General features: G+C 40.9%; 1 protein-coding gene across 1 annotated transcript in view; it reads right to left on the bottom strand.

The window, feature by feature from the left end:
- ash1 (histone-lysine N-methyltransferase ash1) overlaps window positions 1-19,460 on the bottom strand; it is a 93,431-nt gene continuing 73,971 nt past the window's right edge. The window contains 20 exon segments of the mRNA XM_069504219.1: window positions 1-439; window positions 1,302-1,436; window positions 1,754-1,921; window positions 2,291-2,393; window positions 2,712-2,881; window positions 3,382-3,636; window positions 4,039-4,199; window positions 5,427-5,526; window positions 6,352-6,581; window positions 7,200-7,518; window positions 8,240-8,590; window positions 9,593-9,693; window positions 10,275-10,431; window positions 10,683-10,848; window positions 11,162-11,300; window positions 11,842-12,035; window positions 12,411-17,080; window positions 17,082-18,280; window positions 18,357-18,492; window positions 18,656-18,844. Of these exon segments, the coding sequence (XP_069360320.1) occupies window positions 275-439; window positions 1,302-1,436; window positions 1,754-1,921; window positions 2,291-2,393; window positions 2,712-2,881; window positions 3,382-3,636; window positions 4,039-4,199; window positions 5,427-5,526; window positions 6,352-6,581; window positions 7,200-7,518; window positions 8,240-8,590; window positions 9,593-9,693; window positions 10,275-10,431; window positions 10,683-10,848; window positions 11,162-11,300; window positions 11,842-12,035; window positions 12,411-17,080; window positions 17,082-18,280; window positions 18,357-18,492; window positions 18,656-18,844 (9,108 nt within the window). The 3' untranslated portion in view covers window positions 1-274.

Below are 19,460 nucleotides of genomic sequence, written 5' to 3'. Positions count from 1 at the left end.
AGGATGTATCACTGTACAGTTTTCTGCTTGTTCAGCACAGATAAGAGCAAATAAATGGTGCACACTCACGCGGGTCAAGAAGGCCTCGTACGGGGTCATCTAGGACCCAGGATGTGTTTTCAATTCACTGTTTTCAACTTGTTCAGCAATGTTAAGATGGGCAAGAGGTGCATGCTGGCGCGGATCAAAACGGTCATCTAGGACCCAGAATGTGTCACTGTTGTCTGCTTGTTCAGCAATGTTAAGAGGGGCAAGTGGTGCACGCTCGCGCGGGTCAAGAAGGCCTCGTACGAGGTCGGCGCGCCACTCTGGATGTCCTCGGTGCAAGAAGGTAGGAAGCGTCGACTGCTCCCCTTTGCCCGCCTCTGGCTAGAAGTCGTCTCGCGATGTTATTTACGCGATCTTTCTGTTGTTCGCGTCGCGCGGCCGGTGTAAGTGCCTGGGTAAAGAAATAAACGTGCTAGATAAATACTACTCATGATAGAATTAATATATCCTTTTTTTCCTAGAACTAATCTAGCTTGAATCTGTAGTAGGTCTAAAAAACATGAAATTGAGTAGTCCATCATATTAAATTGATTATGACGTCATAATAATATCCATTTTAAACTTCACACAAAATTTTGAGCTATTTTACCTTTGAACTAGCTTATGCTCGCAACATCATCCGCGTGGAATACACAAATTTCAAACCACTGTTTCACCCCCTTAGGGGTTGAATTTTCAAAAATCCTTAGCGGATGCCTACGTCATAATAGCTATCTGCATGCCAAATTTCAGCCCGATCCTTCTAGTAGTTTGAGCTTTGCGTTGATAGATCAGTCAGTCAGTAAACTTTTCCTGTTATATATTTAGATATTATCTGTCCATTATCCACGTAAACCCATTACACCACTTAGTCCACCGTTGTGTAGAACTGTCCTTGGCGCCAATTCTCCTGTCTCTAGATAATGTAAAACTCTTAACCACCACAGCTCTGTCATTGACATTAATTCTGACTCTTTATATAAGTTTCGGGAAAAGATCTTTGCATATTGGAAGTCTTGAGTAGGAAGTATTATCTGTAATCTTATTGATGTTTATTTTTTATTTTGTCTCATATGTTTGTAAATTTTGTATTAACTTATAATTGGCGACTGCACTTATTAAGTAATATTTTCAGAATTTTTTTTTTTTAAATGTATTAGTGTAAGTAGCCGTTAGTTAATTTAATAAATAAAATAAAATAAAATAACAACCGATAAACAAACTCACTTCTGCACTTGTAATAAAAATATATAAACTTTAATTATTTTCACTACCTTGGGTGCAGCAGCAGCTGCTGTGCTCGCGGTGGTGGATTTTTTCTTAGTTTCTGGAGGGTTCTTAGATTTTTCAGCTGGCGCTGCACTCTTTGCTGCTCTTCCTTTGAGGTACTCGGGTGAGACCTCGTGGGGCTGGAAAAGGATATGAATTTAAATTTCGACAGAAAATGAAAAAAAAAGTATAACAGTAATTATAAAACGTGATTGAAAATTCCGGTTTTTGTTATCTGCGCAAGCTTTGCTTTTGGAAATTTAAGCCTCGCTGATCGACCCACGCGGATCTCGCAGAGGTATCCATATTCTAATACGTATTATTAGATATCGGTAGACGTTGGGGTCTCAAGATGCCGGAATCCCGACCTCGCACCGGAAAGCGCGATGTTGGCAAGAACCTCCCATACATGTGGTAGAAAATATCAAAAGCAAGAATGTATAGTGTTGATACTAACAGCATAAGAGCGTGTGAGCTTCAGCCGCGACGGGAAGTGGTCGAAGGCGTAAGGCTTGGTACACAACGGGTACTTGGGTCGCGACACGCGTGTGAACAGTCTCGCTGAACGGTCTACGCGTAGTTCGCAAATGTAAACGTGCTCCTCCGATGCGCCCACCGGACGACCCTGCAAAAATAATAAAACTTTTTATTAAATCATCATCACCATTATCCAACCCATCGCATAATATGCACGCACGACGTAAATGCCCATAAATAGAGTTACATGAGTATCTAGCAGAGGCGGATTACCCCTAAGGCAAACTAGGCACATTCCTAGGGGCGCCAGGGTACGAATGGGCGCGTGGTTTCAAATCCCCCCCCCCCCCCCCCCCCCCGAAATTCCGGATAAATGAAATCATTTTTGAAAACTAGCTGTTTGCTTGAATTAACCATTTTTTTTTGTTTTAAATATATCAGAAATTTCGCCCTGAGTGAACAAATGGGTGTGAATTACATGAATGTGTCGGTAATCAGTATTCAAACTGAAACAAACCTTGCAATAAGTATTGAGGTCCATGACCCAGCACTGGGACATGACAAGTTCTATAGGGACTGCCTCATATAGCGGAACCCTCATCACCTCATTGTGGAAGAATCTGCAACAAATAAAAAACCAATTAAGCCAAGCCGCCAAGCGATTTAGCATTCTGGTACGATGCCGTGTAGAAACCAAAGGTGTATGGGTTTGATAAAAAATGCCATACTTCTTCCAGGTAGTAAGTGATGATGCAGTCTATGATGGAAGCGAGCTACGCTTCCATCTTAGACTGCATCATCACTTACTACCAGGTGAGATTGCAGTTAAGGGTTAACTTGTATCGGGATAAAAAAAATCCCCTGAGAAGTAAGCGAGAAACAACCGAACTGATGACCGAGACGGCTCGTGTAGTATGGTGGATGGACTATGGACTCACTTCCTAGTGGGCTCGTGGAAGGTCTCGTGCGGGCGCAGGTAGTGGTGCCCGTACACGTATCGCTCGTGCGTGTCCTTGTGCTTCCACAGCCGCTCCACGCGGAATATGTCCAGCTCCGACACCGGCACCTCGCCGATCGTCTGGTACGTATGCTTGCGCACTTCGCCTTCCTGTAATTATGTCAATAAAGTTTAAAAAAAGGCACGAGATAGCATGGGAAGTTCGATAGAAGCGAAGCTTCTTAATCATCGGATATAAAATATTGCACTCTGAATCAACACTCATATTGAGAAAATATGAGAGGACGACAAAATAATGCAACAGGAAGTCGCCTCTGCGGAGATTCGCTCTTATTACCGTTCTGCCGGCTGACATCTGAGCGTTTGTCGTCTATGGGTATATCCCTAATGGGTACAGTGTGACAAGGCTCTTTTGACGCGTAGCGAAAATCGGAACTAACGTTGCCGTCAAGTGTCCCCTTTGTTCTTGTTTGAAGTCTAAGCCTTTGTTCTCCTACAGTGCCCCCCTGTCAATGTCATTCAAGTGCCAAAAGAGCCTTGTCGCACTGTACGTTGACTGTGTCGTCTTGTCGTCCTTGGAGGTCTTCGGATTGATAGCAACTGGAATTGAGCCTTAGGGACATTGACATAAGAACTTGTTTATACCTTACCTTATTCTGCACATTTTCTTCACTCTTATTCCCCTTGGCGATCTTCAGTTTCTTTCTATCGACGCGCTTAGTTTTGGGCGATTCGCTCTTGTCGCCGTTCTTCTGGCTGACGTCTGGCCGTTTGTCGTCTATGGGTATATCCCTCAGGACGTAGACCGTGTCGCCTTGTCGCACTTGCAGGTCTCCGCGCATCAGGGTGAGGTAGAATTGGTGACCCTCGTCTGTGTATTCGTCGAGAGGAATTTCGCGGTCAACCTGAAACAATACATTCATACTAATTACTTATATAGTTCTACAAAAGAAGATTGCCGATTTCTAAATAATTGTGTTGGTTAGAGACTACGTATGAGAGCTTGCAGGTTCGATTCCTGGCAGGGGCAATATGGGAATTCATAATTTCTAAATTGTCTCTGGTCTGTTCTGGTGGACCGCCTCGGCCGTGGCTAGTTACCATCCCACCGGCGAAATCAAGCCGCCAAGCGATTTAGCATTCCGATACGATGCCGCAAAGAAATCGATATGGGGTACGGGTTTAATGAAACTTCTATTCCAATTCCAAGTTAGCCCGCTTTTATCTTAAACTGCATCATCACTTGCCACCAGGTGAGATCGCAGTCAAGGGCTAACTTGTAACAGAATTTTAAAAAAGTATCATACCTGCTCCGCGGTGCAGTAGTGGCAGTGGTGTGCCGCGTCGTCGTGCGCGGAGTCCGCGTTGAGCCGCACGCAGCGCGCGTGCTGCCACACGCCGCAGCTGCCGCACTGCACCATGAGTCCTTCCTCCACGTGCAGCCCGCAGATGCACAGGATCACCTCTTCTGTGGGGCAAATTTACATGTTACAGTAGCTATAAGTCCCACAAATTGCTTATGTGCGTGGCCGCCATTTTAGTTACGTCAGCACTTGACTGAAGTTTCGAGCTGATGGTATATTTTTATTTCGGCTGACGTTAATATGACGATATTTCGACTGTAATGAGACATGGTTTCAGCGCAATAGCAATTTGCGTGACTTATAACATGACGTAGCTCAAGACAGCTAGAACCCAGAGCCGTAAAGCCAATAGCTTTGCAACAGCCCCACCCCATGACATGAGCTGCGAGTCTCGATCATGAATCTATACTAATATCATAAATTCGAAATTGTATTTGTTTGTTTGTTTGTCCTTTCTTCACGCCCTAATTAAGCAACCAATCGACTTGATTTTTGGCATAGAAATAGTTAAAAGGAAGGGAGCGGAACATAAGATACTTTTTATACCGGTAAATCGAAAAGTTCTCACGGGATTTTTAAAAACCTAAATCCACGCGGACGAAGTCGCGGGCATATGCTAGTCTATATATAGCTGGATTGATTACTCATAAATCGTAATACCTACTTGAATCAAAAACTGCTCATCCCTATCCCACTTTCATTGCCGCGCGAGAGATTAAATCCCACTGGGGTCCGATCTCTCGCTCTAATTGGTGAGTCGAAGTGGGATAGCGATAAGTACGCATTTGCTTGAAGTAAGTATTGGAAATGAACTCTCCATTTACTGACACAACCCTCGACGTAACATGGCGTCATGTCGTAATGTTTATAAATAAATAAATAATCTTTGTTTCGTCAGACATCAAAGGCCCACAATATTATGTTAGTAACCATCTTAACCTATGTTAGTACCTATATTATAATAAAATGTATGTTAGTAAGAAACTTATTCTATGTTAGTTAATATAACTATTAACTAACATAGAATAAGTTATTAACTAATGCAGTAATATACTTATTAACTAATGCAGACATCCAGTGCGCTTTGAGAGCACTGTCCTGACTGAATCGTCGAGTTATCTGTCTGTTTCGCTCGCACTTACAGGTCGTTAGGTAAGTGCGAGCGAAACAGACTCGACGATTCAGTTTAAAATGCGTCGACTATAGTAGTGGTTGTTAGGAGTTTTAGTTGTTTCCATAGCCAATTTTACAAAAAATACTAACACCAGAGCTCCGACTGAAATAACTATCTATCTGAGATTAAAATTGAAATAAATATATGAGCTACTTACCAGACTTAGATTTTTGTACGAAACCAGTTGGTAAAGATTCATTTGGACCTAGTATTTTGGTCAAATATTCAGCAAAGTCCGATTTTGTTGCGTTGTAAACCTAGAAAAAATGAATACGGTTTGAGATTACTTTTGATTAATTTACACTACAGATATTTTACCTACGTAAAATACTAATCAAAGACTTGGAGAGTGACATACAGCCAGTGGCGTGCAGGTCATGAGTGCTCTGTAGTGAGCCGGTGATGGGTTGATCATGATGATGATGATGACTGTACCTTTCTGAGTAGCGATTTGTAGGGAGTCAAGAAGGCGCCCCGGGAAAATGCCAAGAGCAAGTAGCGAACGGGCGCCCTCCTGCGATTCGGCCCATATAACCGAGAGCTTGGTGGGGCCCATAGAGCAGAAACAAAGAGGAGATGTTGTATTAAGATTTCCCTATGAAATATCGAGTGACATTTTGCGGGGTGAGGGGTTGTGGAACGCCGCCCACTTCTCAATTTTCCATCTGCGGGTTAGTAGCAAAACTACTCGCTTAGCGACCTAACATCGATATATTGATGTCACTACATAGTTCAGCTATCTCACACTAGATGTCAATAATCTAGAACTATTTTAATAATTACGTATAAAATTACTTACAAATGAAATGTGATACCATTCATAGCATCAGAACGTCTGTCTGAATAACTTTGACACGATAAAACACAACACTTCATCCTTTTGTTCTTAAAAACGCGAAAACACACCGATAATACGAGTCTCAATATATGTGAACCTGACGAACGCAGACAGCATACTAACTAAGGCCCCGCCCACAGTGATGACGTCAGGACCTAGTTGAAAATCACAGTGCACAGTTGCTTAGGCCAACTCCTCTTTGTTTCTGCTCTATGGTGGGGCCATGGGAGGTGGAAAGTTGTACCTTTCTGAGTTGCGTTGCAGCCGCCCCCAAGGCCGTTATTTTGCCTTGTTCGCGTATGATGGTGGAGAACAGGCTGTTGATATCGCCGTCGAACTGCGCTACGTTGTCATACTTCCCGGCGTCAATATTGCTCTGTATTGTGTTGAGATCTGGTACAGTGGTTGGATCAGCTTTTAGTTGGCTCGGCTTTAGTTTTAGCAGCAGCGAGCAAACGGGCTTGTCCTCGTCATCTGAAAAGGGATTCATTTTTATTCCTGTACTATTTTATAATGTTTTATCATTCATAGGATGTCATAGATATCACACCACTGCTCGTTTTTCATTATAGATTTTTATACAGTGAATATAGTTTCGTTATAAGTCCCGCAAATTGCTATTGCGGTGGAACCATGTCTCATTAACATCGAAATGACGTCATTTTAACGTCATTTGACTATATTTAGGTAAAAATATACCATCAGCTCGAAACTTCAGTCTAGTGCTGACGTCACTAAAATGGCGGCCACGCTCATTAGCAATTTGCGGGACTTATAATTTACGTAATATCATCAAAATCATTATGAAATGGATACTATTAATGGAGTGAAATGTAAATAGTAGTTCAATTAGAAGTTGCAACATAGTTAAATACACAGGCCTGTCTGAAATCTGTTTTAGTATGATGCAATCATACCCTTCGAATACAGATTGGACTATAGTACGCGCCAGGTGGAGACGGCAATCAGGTTATGCGAATAACCATGTGATGTCTGCAATTTCTTGAGGAGTACTGGAGTTAATTGTACCTAGAAAAGGAACCTGCGGGGATCATTGTATGTAGCAGGATAGGGGGTCAAATAAACGCTTACCTTTTACTGCAACGACGGCGTTATACAGCGCTTTGAACACTCTTCCTAACCGTGTTTTGACGTCAAGGGACTGATCGTCTTCAAGTCGCGTCAACTCCTTGATACTTTCTTCCTTGGAAGCTCTTAACGTCTGCAATCTCTTGAGGAACACCTGGGGGTTCATTGTATCGGGGAGCGTCAAGGGGTTGACATTGGTCACTACAGGGGTGCTGGGTATAGGGGGTTGGGGAGTTACAGGGATTGGTGGGGGAGGGGCAGTTGCGGGAGTTGGTGGGGAAGAAGGTATTGGGAGGGATAGACGTTCCCGAATACGACGTACCTGCAAGGTTAAATTTATCTCAGTTTGTAGAATCACTAGCCATATCATAATTACGAAAGTGTTTCTTTGTTGGTTTGTCCTTTAATCATGTCGCAACGGAACGCCAGATCGACGTGATTGTTTTCATAAGTATAATTAAAGATCTGAAGAGTTACATAAGCTACTTTTAATCCCGGAAAACCCAACAATTCCCCTGGGATTTTCAAAAACTAGATCCACACGGGCGAAGTCGCGGGTATCACAGCTTAAACATACCACAGAATACTTAATAGTACCTTCTAGGTTCAGAAGGCTTACTACACAAAGCCGTAAAGGCGCTAAAATAAATAACGACTCTTGTTACTAGTTGTTACGACGCAATAAAGTGCAATTCAGCTCAGCATAAAACTTAACAAATGTCTCTCATTCTATCGTGTAATCAACAACTAAAACAGTATATAAATATTTTAGCGTTTAAACTACCGTGAGTGGTTTCCATTATAAATAATATCTATCCCGGCTGTACTCACGTGTCTAGTCGACGTTAGCCCGACTATTTTCGAACCCACCCGGGGTCCTTTTTCAAGAGAGTCAGTTCGCGCACGCGCCGCGGCTGTGACTGCGGGCCACGCGCGCCGCCGCGCCGCCCGTAGAGCCCGCTGCGAGGGTGGCTGGTGGAGGGCTAACGTCGACTAGACACGTGAGTACAGCCGGGATAGTTATTAAGTATATAAATACTTACATTTTCCAAGTTCCTAAAGAGGAAGCACTGCCGTTCTTTGACCAAGGCCCTCTCCTTGGCAGTGAGAGGTTTCACTTGAGGCTCCTGCCACAGCTTGTTGAGATGCTGCTGATACTTAAGTATGGTCATGTTCTTGATGTCACAAGCGCTGACACTCTGCTGTTCGGACTTCTTGTTGCACTTGACGGCTTTCCTCGGCCGGCCGACTCGCGGCTGGTTGCCGGTGGAGCTGCTGGATTGGTTGGAGGCGTTGGACGGGGTCCTTGATTGTGTCTTTACTGGCTGTTTGGTGATTCTTTGCGATTTCCCGCCGATGACGCCGCGGCAGTCTTCCGAGTCGCACTTGCAGGGCTAGAAGAATAAAAAACAGATAAAATTTAATTATTCACATTTTCAAACTAAGACTACATCAAGCTGAAGTCGCACCGGGAACCGGAAGTAAATGTTAACAAAGAAAAACCACATAACATGAGCTTTACCGCACCGATCGTATTTTATGACGTGCAAATAGTGGCGGCGCAAGGTCCGGTACGACTCATATGCGATTTCAGAAGTGAGTGGAAGAAGAAGACATGTTGTGCCCACCCCACGTAGCGTGGGATAAGGTAATGAAGAAGATGAAGAAGAAGAAGAAGTTTTAACTTAAGTACGGTCCAGCGTCGCGCCGGTGCGGCTCCGGCTTCATGTACATGAAGCATTATAGTAAGTATTATACTTGAAACGTGACGAAACTATAGTTGTACCGCTTGTCTGAGAAAGCTCATGGGATAGGATGCGGGTGGAGAGGGTGACAGCGACATTCCTTGATAGTTACGTCAACAGCTGCCACCCTCCCGTAACTCACACATACCACGGGTCGTCTCAGTAAAACGGAATACACAAAATTAAAATATTCAGGCAACTTTTTGAAACGGCTGAACGGGACTTTCATAGGTAAGGTATAGTACTTTCTTAGGAACGAAAATATAGGCTCTTTATCAAACCAAGCACAGTACGATTCAAACGTGAATGCGCCCCTGAAGTTTGCGCACGACGTTGCGCAGAACACACATTTTGGGTGTCCGAGGTCGCCCGAGGTAGCGGGGAGGGTAACAGCGCACGTCTCGCTCCTACATTCCCGCCAGTTCCTTGATGCGTCTCTCTCTCGCTATACGTGTCTTGTTTGTTTGTACAGTCGAGTTGAGAAGTTACTTTGTTTAAGCCTGCTTAAGCTGAGGTGGAACCTACCGCCGCCCGTTAAGTGATTTAGTTCTCGAGTGAACCATGCGCAAGATCACAAAGCTAACTTCACGCAGACGCATTTAAGTTTGAATCGTACTGTAAATTGTTTATATGAGAAATACTTGTATTCACCTGTCCAACAGCTGGGTTGAATAGTGAGAAGTTATAATCGTATGTAAGTTCCTCATCAGGATCAATGTCCCGTAGTGCGAAGAGTGCCATTCGGAATGTACCTGGAAATATAATGGCAGATGTAGAACTGCGGCATATCTATATAGAAAATGTCTAAATTTATTGCTGTCCCTTTCACAATGCTACCTGTGGAAAAGGACAGCAGTAGATTTAGACCTGTCAATTTAGTTTAGAGATCGTGTACAATTAAATTCGCCACACTATGTCGTCATAAAACTTTGATTTTTGATATACAAACCACAAAAACCCATGTCCACCCAGCATAACCCAAAATCCAATATGCCAAGTTTCATGGATACAACTTGAAAAATCAGAGATTTTCATACTTTTTTAACACCCTTGGGGATGGAGTTTTCAAAAAAAAAATCTTAGTGAGTAACCCCAGCAATTTAACCTGTGCATAGATCAATCAATCAGTCAGGATAGGAGTAATTAAATATCACTTGCTTTAACGGTGAAGGAAAACATCGCGAGGAAACCTGTACACCTGAGGTTCTCGCGTTCTCCATAACGTTCTCAAGGGTGCGTGAAGTTTGTCAATTCGCACTTGTTCAGCGTGGTAGACTAAGGCCAAACCTCATTCTGAGAGGTGACCCCCCTTCTACTATTAGCTTTAGCTTACCATTAGCAGTCCACTTCTGCATCTCGCAGTTGGGTCGACAGGAGTGGTTGACGAAACGGCCGTCGCCGCCCATCCGGTGTCCGTCTATGACGAGCCCGCCGTCCAGGTGCAGGCAGTAGTGGTGCGTGTCGCGAGCGTAGCGAGTCGCCATCCGCTCCTGGAATATAAACAAATTATTAAACTAAAGCATGAATTCTCTAAACCAAATTTAGAGTACCTGCATCTTTTTCTTTTTAATATTGCTAAAAAAGAACGGAAAATTAATTTTAAATTGAAAGGCTCTAAGAGCACGCCACAAATTTAAACAATGGGCTCACGACTGGCACCGAAAGTCACGACGTTTGACAGTTCTAAATTAAATTAGGATTGTTTGTCCTTTTCTTATTACATTGGTAAGAAAAAGCTTACCTTAAACTCCTTATCCGAGACGACCTCGCCGACGTACTCGAGTATGAAGTCTCCGGAGCTGATCTGGTGCTTGGTACGTACACCCCAGCCCTTGTTGGCGGTCATGAACTTCTCCAGCCCCGACGCCCACTCGTGGCGTTGGATGCGTTGATTCTTACACTTATCTCTGTTGACGATATAAATATAGTTATTAGCGTCAATTCTGATGTCTTCCTCTAACCTAAATTTAGAGTATCTGTATCCTTTTTTTTAATATTGCTAAAAAAGGACGAAAAAATTAATTTCAAATTAACAGTTTAAAATTGTAGTGCTACGCTACAAAAAACACTAATGCTCAAGACTGGCGACTAAAGTCGCGAGGTTTGACAGTTTGAAATTAAATAAGTTTGTCATCCTCTTCTTATTACACCAGTACAGTACAGTATTCATTTTTAAATATTTGAAATCTGTGATTCAGCATCAAAGTATGAAGACCTTACCCGCAAGGGCACAACTGTGGCGAGCACTCCGAGTACACAAGTCTGTTGATGCAGTCCTCGTTGCAGCTGGAAGACGGCATACAGTTGCACGCGACACTCTCGCACTCTTCCGCCGATGGCTTCACGTCGTAGTACACATCTGTAACAATAAAGCTGTATTTACACATTCGCAAAAGATGGCGGAGTGATGAACGGGACATAGGCATGATGAAGCGGGAGGCGAGCACGATAAATGCGGAGAAATATGTCCATACAATCTGAGAAAGCACCCGCCATATTATGTGCTCAACTGTCAACTGTCATATCAAAAGTACGGCATTTAATCTAAGGGTTTATCGTAAACTAGATACATAGAGTAAATATGGTGACTCCTTTCTCAGATTGTACATGTTTATATGTAAACTTTCCCCGGTCAAACAAATTAAAATATTTAAAGTTTACAATGTGACAAAGCTACAAGTTAATTAAAAATCCACATATTTTCATAGTTGTATAGTACGCGGCAGAAAATAATGTACATTGACTTTTAGAAGGAGATAGCGGATTTGTAGAGCATTAGTTCTGTCGTTGGGACCGACAAAACCTCATATAGGTATGAGTAACAGAGACAACGCTCTACAAAGCCGAAATATCATTCTAAAGGTCAATGTACATTACTTTCTGCCGCGTACCGTACTTACTTGTGCGTATTTTCTTATAATTCCAGGACGGTACAGGTTGGTTGTAGTGTTGTTCCCACCAAATGTCGTAAGGCAAGGAGAAGTGATGCTGCCTGCGCCGCACCCACCGCTCGCAGTACGGCGGCGGACCTAGCAGGCCGGGGGGGAACTCCGTTTGGGTGACCAGATTCTTTCCCTTCCCGTCTGGTTTTGGGCTGAAAAGAGTTTTCAGGTTATACAATAACATTTTAAATGCAAAAGTGTTTGTCTGTCTGCTAGCTTTTCACGGCCAATCTGTTTAACCGATTTTGATGACATTTGTTACAAAAAATAGACATAATTATGTACATCCCGCGGACGGGGATAGGGCGAATATTTCAAAAACCTAATTACAAATCGATGAAGTCGTGGGCAAGTACAGATTAATAATTTGATTCCTGGAGACAGACAAATTACTTTATTCCCGGAAAATTAAAGATTTTCCACAGGATTTCACAAGAAAATCTAAATCCACACGCATGAAGTCGAGGGCATCATCTAGTTGTAAATGAACTTTAAACAACAAGATTATAATTTTAATAGGTACTTACTCTTGTTTGTAATAGTCTGAGAATAATCCAGCAACTAAAAACTTCTTTTTCAGACGAGGATTCTTCTTAGACACGACAGGCTTGTCCCTTCCATCGACACCGTTGACAGGGCTTTCGTCGCGCGATGATGCTACTCGCTTCTTACAAATGATGTTCTTCGAAAGCACGTCGATACTTTTCTCGAAATCTATTTCCTTCTCATTGAGTGGCAAAGGATCGTTTTCATCATGATCTTGAAGGTCGATGGATGGTTCGCGCGATTTGGAGGTAATCCGTCGACTGATGACAGTGTCTAGTGAGCTCTCCCGTGAACTGGAATGTATCTCGTTGACTTTCTTGTTAGCTTGGCACGATCTTGATTTTCTTCTGGTGACAATGCTCATAGGTGTGGTTGTTTTCTCTGAAGGTTCTGGCACTGGTTTTTTGTTTTCAACTTTTTTGGCTTTTATTTTTCCATCTTCAGTTGTATTATCAGAGCTCCTCGTGAATCTTCTATCACTTGGACATAGAACTGCCAAACTTGACTTGGGTCTCAAGCCCACTTTAGTAGTCTTTTCAACTATTTTCCGTTTAGAAAATATTTCCTCAATTTCATGGGAAGGTGACATGGCCCGGGTCTTTCTTTTAAGTTTTTCTAAATTATCCAAACGACTGTTATGCTTGTCAGCCTTTAAGTTTAGTAAACTCAAAGGAATGCTGTCTTCAGGATCGTTGCTCAGCGAACTCGTCAATGAGGGGATACTGTCTGTCTCACTCAGAACTTCCCATTTGTTGATGTGAATTTTAAGTTCTTTGTCATTCTTGTTCTGTTTCAGTTGTAAAGAAGGGGCTCTTAAAATAGAGGACCCTCCAACCTTCGTCTCATTCGCAGTCTTCTCTATGGTAATGGTTTTAGAATTTGTTAATATTTCTTTTCCTTGCAACTTTTCTAAAGCTACAACAGTTAACCGTCCTTGTTTTGGTAAATCATCTTTATTCAATACTACCTTGAGTTCAGGTTTCCTACTCGTGGTCCGTTGTAAGAAACTACTCATAGCTTCACCGTCTTTTGGCACTCTTTCAAACGCAGAATGATCAGTATCTTCAGAGGTTAAATGACTGTCAGAGGTGAGATGAAGATTTGGTTCTAGTTTCTTCTTCTTTTTCTTAATGTTAGGGAAACCGGTTCTGTTAATTGCTTTACGTCTTCTCGTACGCTTCTTAGACGTTTCTGAAGATTTCGTATCAGTGGCGTCATTAATCTCTTTAGTCTGAATAGGTAAGACTGCCTTTATACTTGGATCAGCAGCGAGCAATTTCTCCGTTGAAAGTTTAGGAAGCATAACTTTCGTAGGTAGAACTAATTTACTTTCACGTATTAAATTGTTTGTGATTTTCTTCTTTTTCTTATCATTAGAATCTTCAGATTCCCCAGCAAGAGTTCTTTTAGTTTGACGCAAGTTATGGCCACTTGTCTCTTGTATTTTGTCAGATAAAACTGAAGCTATAGACTCTCCTCTTTTTGGCCTTATAATAGGGTCAGGTGTCTCTGAAATCAATGCTAATGGTATATCGGATTCAGTGTCTAACAAAGAATTTGAGCTCTTGCTATCGCTACCTTTTGCTTTATGTTTGTTTTTAAGGGTATCTCCTAAAACATTGCTTATACAAATCGATGACTTAGGTATTTGATCTTCTAAATCAACAGAAGGCTCAAAAATGCCTGTCGGTTTATCAACATTGACAATTATAGATGTTTCGACTACAGGTTCCGTCACTTTATTCTTTTTACTTTCTATTACTTTACCTTTAGACACAGGAGACTTAATAACACTTGCTCTTGTATTCATTTGTGGAGATTCTTTAATTTTAGTCTTTTCGTCGGATACCTTATTCACACTTTCAGAACTATTTTTCTCTTTTTCAAGTATTCGAGATTCAATTGATTTTCGTATGTTGTTATTTAAAAGTGTATCAAGAACTTTAGTTGCTGCACTTGGGTTTATTTTTGATACTAAATTGCTAGTAAGACCCTCAAGTCTGTTCTTTTTTCTAGTCATGATTTCGGATTTCTGAGCAGGTGGAATAGAGCTTTTATATAAAGAACGAGCAGACATGCTCTTGAGTGGATCAATAGTTGCATGATTAACGTTTGTCTGAGCTGTAGATAATGCAACATTAGTTTTTTCACTTTCTTTAGCTTCTTCATTTGTTGTATTTTGATTTATATCCTTAGGAAGGTTAACGTTGACACACTTGTCCTCTGACAACTTTTTTGACAAAGATTGTACAACCAGATCCAAGCTAGAATGTGGTGTAACTTTTTCAGCTTCTAATCTGTGACGTTTTTTTGGTGTCGCTATTGGAGCTGGGTTACGAACTGGTGATAGTTTTGCTTCAGATCTTGGTGAAGATATCCGATGTGTCTCAAATTTTGATGATTCTGTTTTCGTTTCGGATTCCTTTGATTTTGGTAAACATTTTTCTAAATCATGAACCATTTTATGAACAGCTTTAAGTTTTTCGGAAGTTTCGTAGATTTTCTTTGACAATTCTGATTGTTCAGGCGAAGGCTTTTTAATACTAAGATCATCGTCAATCATACTGACTAAACTTGGTGAAACTGATATATCATCATCATCTTTGACTGTTAACATATCAGCTGTATTTGAATTTGCCTTTGTTGATCTTGGTGACGATTCACTATTGAGATTTTTAGCCTCTTGTATAGTAGCGCAAACATTTTTGGAATCCTTTTTAGCTTTTTCTGACGAATTCTTTTGTTTTGATGAATCTTCTGTGGTATTATTAGAAATTTCACCCATGCAATCCGTTTCCGTACATAAAAATTTTTCAGGACTAACGGTTTTCAAATTGTCATCAAATTCTGCGTTGACTAGGCTAAGACTTAATGCGTTACTCGTAGACGAGTTAATATGGTAATGCCTCTTTTTCAGAGGTAGTTTGTGTTCATTAGTATCTTTACCACCTTTGTTTTGAGATTCTGTTAACTGTTTCTTGTGTCTTCGTTTCGAAGTCGGCGTAGCACTCTCTTGAATATCTGACGTTTTTCTTTTCTTGGATGCTCTTTTGATTACCTTTGTAGGTGGTGCTGGTTCAGCTGGTGGTTTTTCCTTTTCTACAGGCTTTTGTAATATAGTTTGTGTGGTTACAATAAACTTGGGCGCTATTTGGCACAGTTTTATAAAGTTCGATATTAGACCGTCCATGTCATGAGTAAATTTTTGATCAACGGAATCGACAGAATTCCGACTAGAATATGATTCTCGGCATTTTGAAACTGATCTGGAGCGGTGCCGTCTTTTACTTCTATGCCTATGGTGCTTGTTTTCTGTTTTAATAGTTATGCGTGAGGGTCGCTCAGCAGGTTTTAAATTAATCTTAGGTGGTGCGAGCACAACTGTTCTTCTATGTTTTTTGATATGATATGTAGGCCTTATGTTTGGTTTTTTAAAACTTAAAAAGACGTTTCTTGATAAAGATTTGTTCGGAATATAGGTGTTCTTAGCCTTCTCAAAAATACTGGGCAATGGTTTTGAAGGATTCTCTTTCTTGGTAGTCGGCGAGTCTTTCTTTACTTGTTTACGATTCTTAGGAGAAAGCGTTCTCGGATAGTTTCTTCCACTGTCAGAATTGTCTTTTTTTGAGCTGGACTGTTTTGTTGCAGTTGCAGTACAAATTGGCGATACTCCAAACTTGTGTGTAAAGATAGGTTTAAGTGACGGTAAAGAATTACCTACGTAAGTGTTCTTCGAGGGAGGTTTCAGCAATGTGTTATTGTTATTGTGACTTACTTTAAAAATATTATATGTTGTAACCGGCCTTTGCAAACCGCTAAATACTGGTCCAGGAGCAAATGGATCTGATGCATTTAGTCTTAATACGTGTTTTTGATTAGCCTTAGTAAAACCGTAGTTATATTTTGAAGGTAATGGATATTTTGTGCAAACACTCACATACTTTGGACTAGCGTTAGATTTTCGTAAATATGTCTCACATTCTGAATCGCTCGAACTGTGTCCTAAAGTAAGACTGCTGAATGTTTTATTTGATAAAAGCACAATTTCTTGATCGGAAACGAAGTGTTTTTGATTTTTATAATAAGATCTATTTCTTACTGATCTTGTTTTCTTAAGTTTTCTCATACGTCTCCGCATACTTCTTACACTGTAGTCTGTTTTATATCCAGATTTATCACTTTTGTATCCAGATTTATGATCACTTTTGTAACCAGAACGATAACAATCACTTTTATAACCTGATCGGCAACCGTAATCGCTTTTATAGCCAGACTCTATGAGTCTACTACAACTTTTGTAAGGTTTAAACTCGTAATCACTCTTATAGCCTGAAAGAATGTCTTTGTATTTTGGATTTAGATCTATTTGTTTCCACGTTGGATCCAGAGGATCATCAGCAGCTGCTTCATTTTCACTTTGATGATCTCTCCAGGAATTACTAACTGGTTTATTATTCTTGTTGTTCTTAGGCAAAGTTGCTAGTTTACTATTAACTTCTTTTCTCTTCGCATAAACACCAGATAGTACGGATCTGTTGGATGGTAATGAGTCATCGTCACTATCCGCTGAATCGTATTGATTTTTATCTCTTAAAGTTTTAGTTGTTTTCGTATTTTTTGCTTTGTTTTGTGGCTTCCGGCCTACTTTTTTTTCGTGGCGGATACAGCACTCTATCAGTAGCATATAACATTCTATCTAGTGCAGCTATATCTAATTTATGATCATTTTTCTTGGTCTTGTCAAATTTATTTTGCTCTTGTTTAAGTGGAACTGGAGAAGGTGCTTCTGTTTTAATTTGCTTTAATTCATTTTCTATTCGCTTTTTAGAGAAGTCACAATCACTTGAATCTGATCTGTTGTGCGCTCTACTACGAGTTTTCGATTTAGATCTCGCACTTTTTCTTTCAGTTGTGTTTTCTTTTTGAATGGATTTTCTGCTATGTCTACTGTGAGTTTCGTCTATATCATGCCGTCGTAATGGTGAATGTGTAGGCGAATTATGATTTGACAAGATGCCCGAGTCCGGTGAAACATTAGGTGGATCGTTATTATTATGAAAATCATTTATTACGTTTACTCTGGACTTGGCTTCTTTTTGAGATTCAGTACTTTTATTTTCATATTCTTCCACTTTTCTGACCTTACGAGGTCTTCCTCGTTTTCTTCTAGATTCAATGACGACATTTTTAACATCTTCTTGAGATTCAACGGAGTTCGTACTGATCGTATCTAGTTTTTGAGAATCTATTTGATTGATGTGGCCTGTATCCGTACTGGCCACTGTTATTGGTGAACTTTTTAAGAAGTCACTTGCACTGCCGAGCTCTGAACCACCCGAGGTTATATCTAAGTTCATAAAGTCATTATTGTCGACACAATCTTCTAGGCTCAGTGGGTTTGGAATTGATAAACCAACAGATTCCGATACAGACGTTATTTCTTCAAGATCTTTATTTATCTGAGTGAGCTCCTCTGTCTGCTGCGGACTTAAATGCTGGGTGTTATTCAAAAAAGTTGGTGCAATCGGTGGGATATCTGGCAGATTATTTATTTGATCCAGAACACAGTCGTTAATAGTACTGACTGCATTTAATGGATTTGTACTGAGTGCACAGCTTAAAGACGATGCTGCTGCAGAACTTATGGACGTGAGAGGAGCAGTACTACTCAGAAGCTGAGTTTTAGCTACAAACTGTTGCAACAAACTTGACGCGTAATGTGAAGCGTTTTGATGCACAGTATCGGAGTTAGAACACTCATTCTCAGACCCAGAAGATTCAGCTGTAGCTCTTTGTATCGCAGCCGAGACTAGCTGCGGTGGAAGCTCCATTTCACTACTCGACCCGTCACCTGGAAAGAGGCAACCATTTTTATGACAGTTGAATATTCTGGAATTTGATATCTCAAAGGTTTTAATTTAACTTACCATTGTCTGCTATAGACTTGTTGTCGCTCTCCGGCGACGCGTTATGAACGGGGAAGGTCGAGAAATTGGGCTGTTGCGCCGGCGCGCTCGATGTTTGTTCTGGAAATAGTTCCGCAAGGTCCGCATCGTCGATGACCTGTAGAATTTATTTCGGGTTAGTTTATTCGGGTTATGACACACATTTTAAATATTGCAGGTTATTGGAATTATCTTTATTAATCCATCCACTAATTACAAACTATTACTTGTACTACAACCAGTATTGGAATAAGACATCAATTGGCTCGGATATAACTTACCTGTAGTTGACAAGCGGCAGCAAGAGCGGCACTAGAATCATCGGCAGAGGCATGAGCGGAGCCGCCAGCGGCGTCCGCAGTATCCGAATCCGATGACGACGAAGAAGACGACGAGGACGACGACGACGACGATGAAGTCGATGACGAAGTGCTGCCACACGCGCCACTTTCTGCCGCCGAGGAGGCAAACTGTTAACAAGAAAAAAACACATTGTTTCATTTTCGGTACTACGAAAATACAATCAGAACTTATATTTAGCCTTGAGATCATATAATGAGATCTTTATTTAAGTAAAATAGTACATATCAAACGACTGTGTCAGAATATTATTTATTATATATACAGAATATATTGTGCATTTTCATGAATTACTAACGTTGTCATTGAATAAGTTGTTGATGTTTTGTATCCCAAATAAAATAATTATTGTGAATTTCAGTTGTGAAAGTGAGTATCTGACGAATTATTATTAGGGATAGCGATTGTATATTAATGGGCTTTTGGAGTTTAAATTGGAATTTATATTCTAGTACTTGATCATAAAATAAATAGTTACGTCAGAAGAAAGGGATATAACAAGTCAATTAATAACAGACATTGTCAATATCTGTTATTGTAAACTATTAATTGAATGTTCAAAACATATTTGATTCAATGATTGAGCAAAAAGGAAAGGACCTCATTCGCTGAGAAATCAACTTAATCTAAAACAGTTACAGAATCTAACGACAATAATCACATTGAGCGAGAGGTGCCATTAGGCCGAGATTGATTTAGCGTAACTAGTACGGACAGTAGTTTCGC

This window comes from Maniola hyperantus, chromosome 17 (genome assembly GCF_902806685.2).
Source record: "Maniola hyperantus chromosome 17, iAphHyp1.2, whole genome shotgun sequence".
Taxonomy (NCBI): domain Eukaryota; kingdom Metazoa; phylum Arthropoda; class Insecta; order Lepidoptera; family Nymphalidae; genus Maniola; species Maniola hyperantus.
Note: the sequence above shows the minus strand (reverse complement) of the source record. Positions and strands in the feature narration are given on the sequence as shown.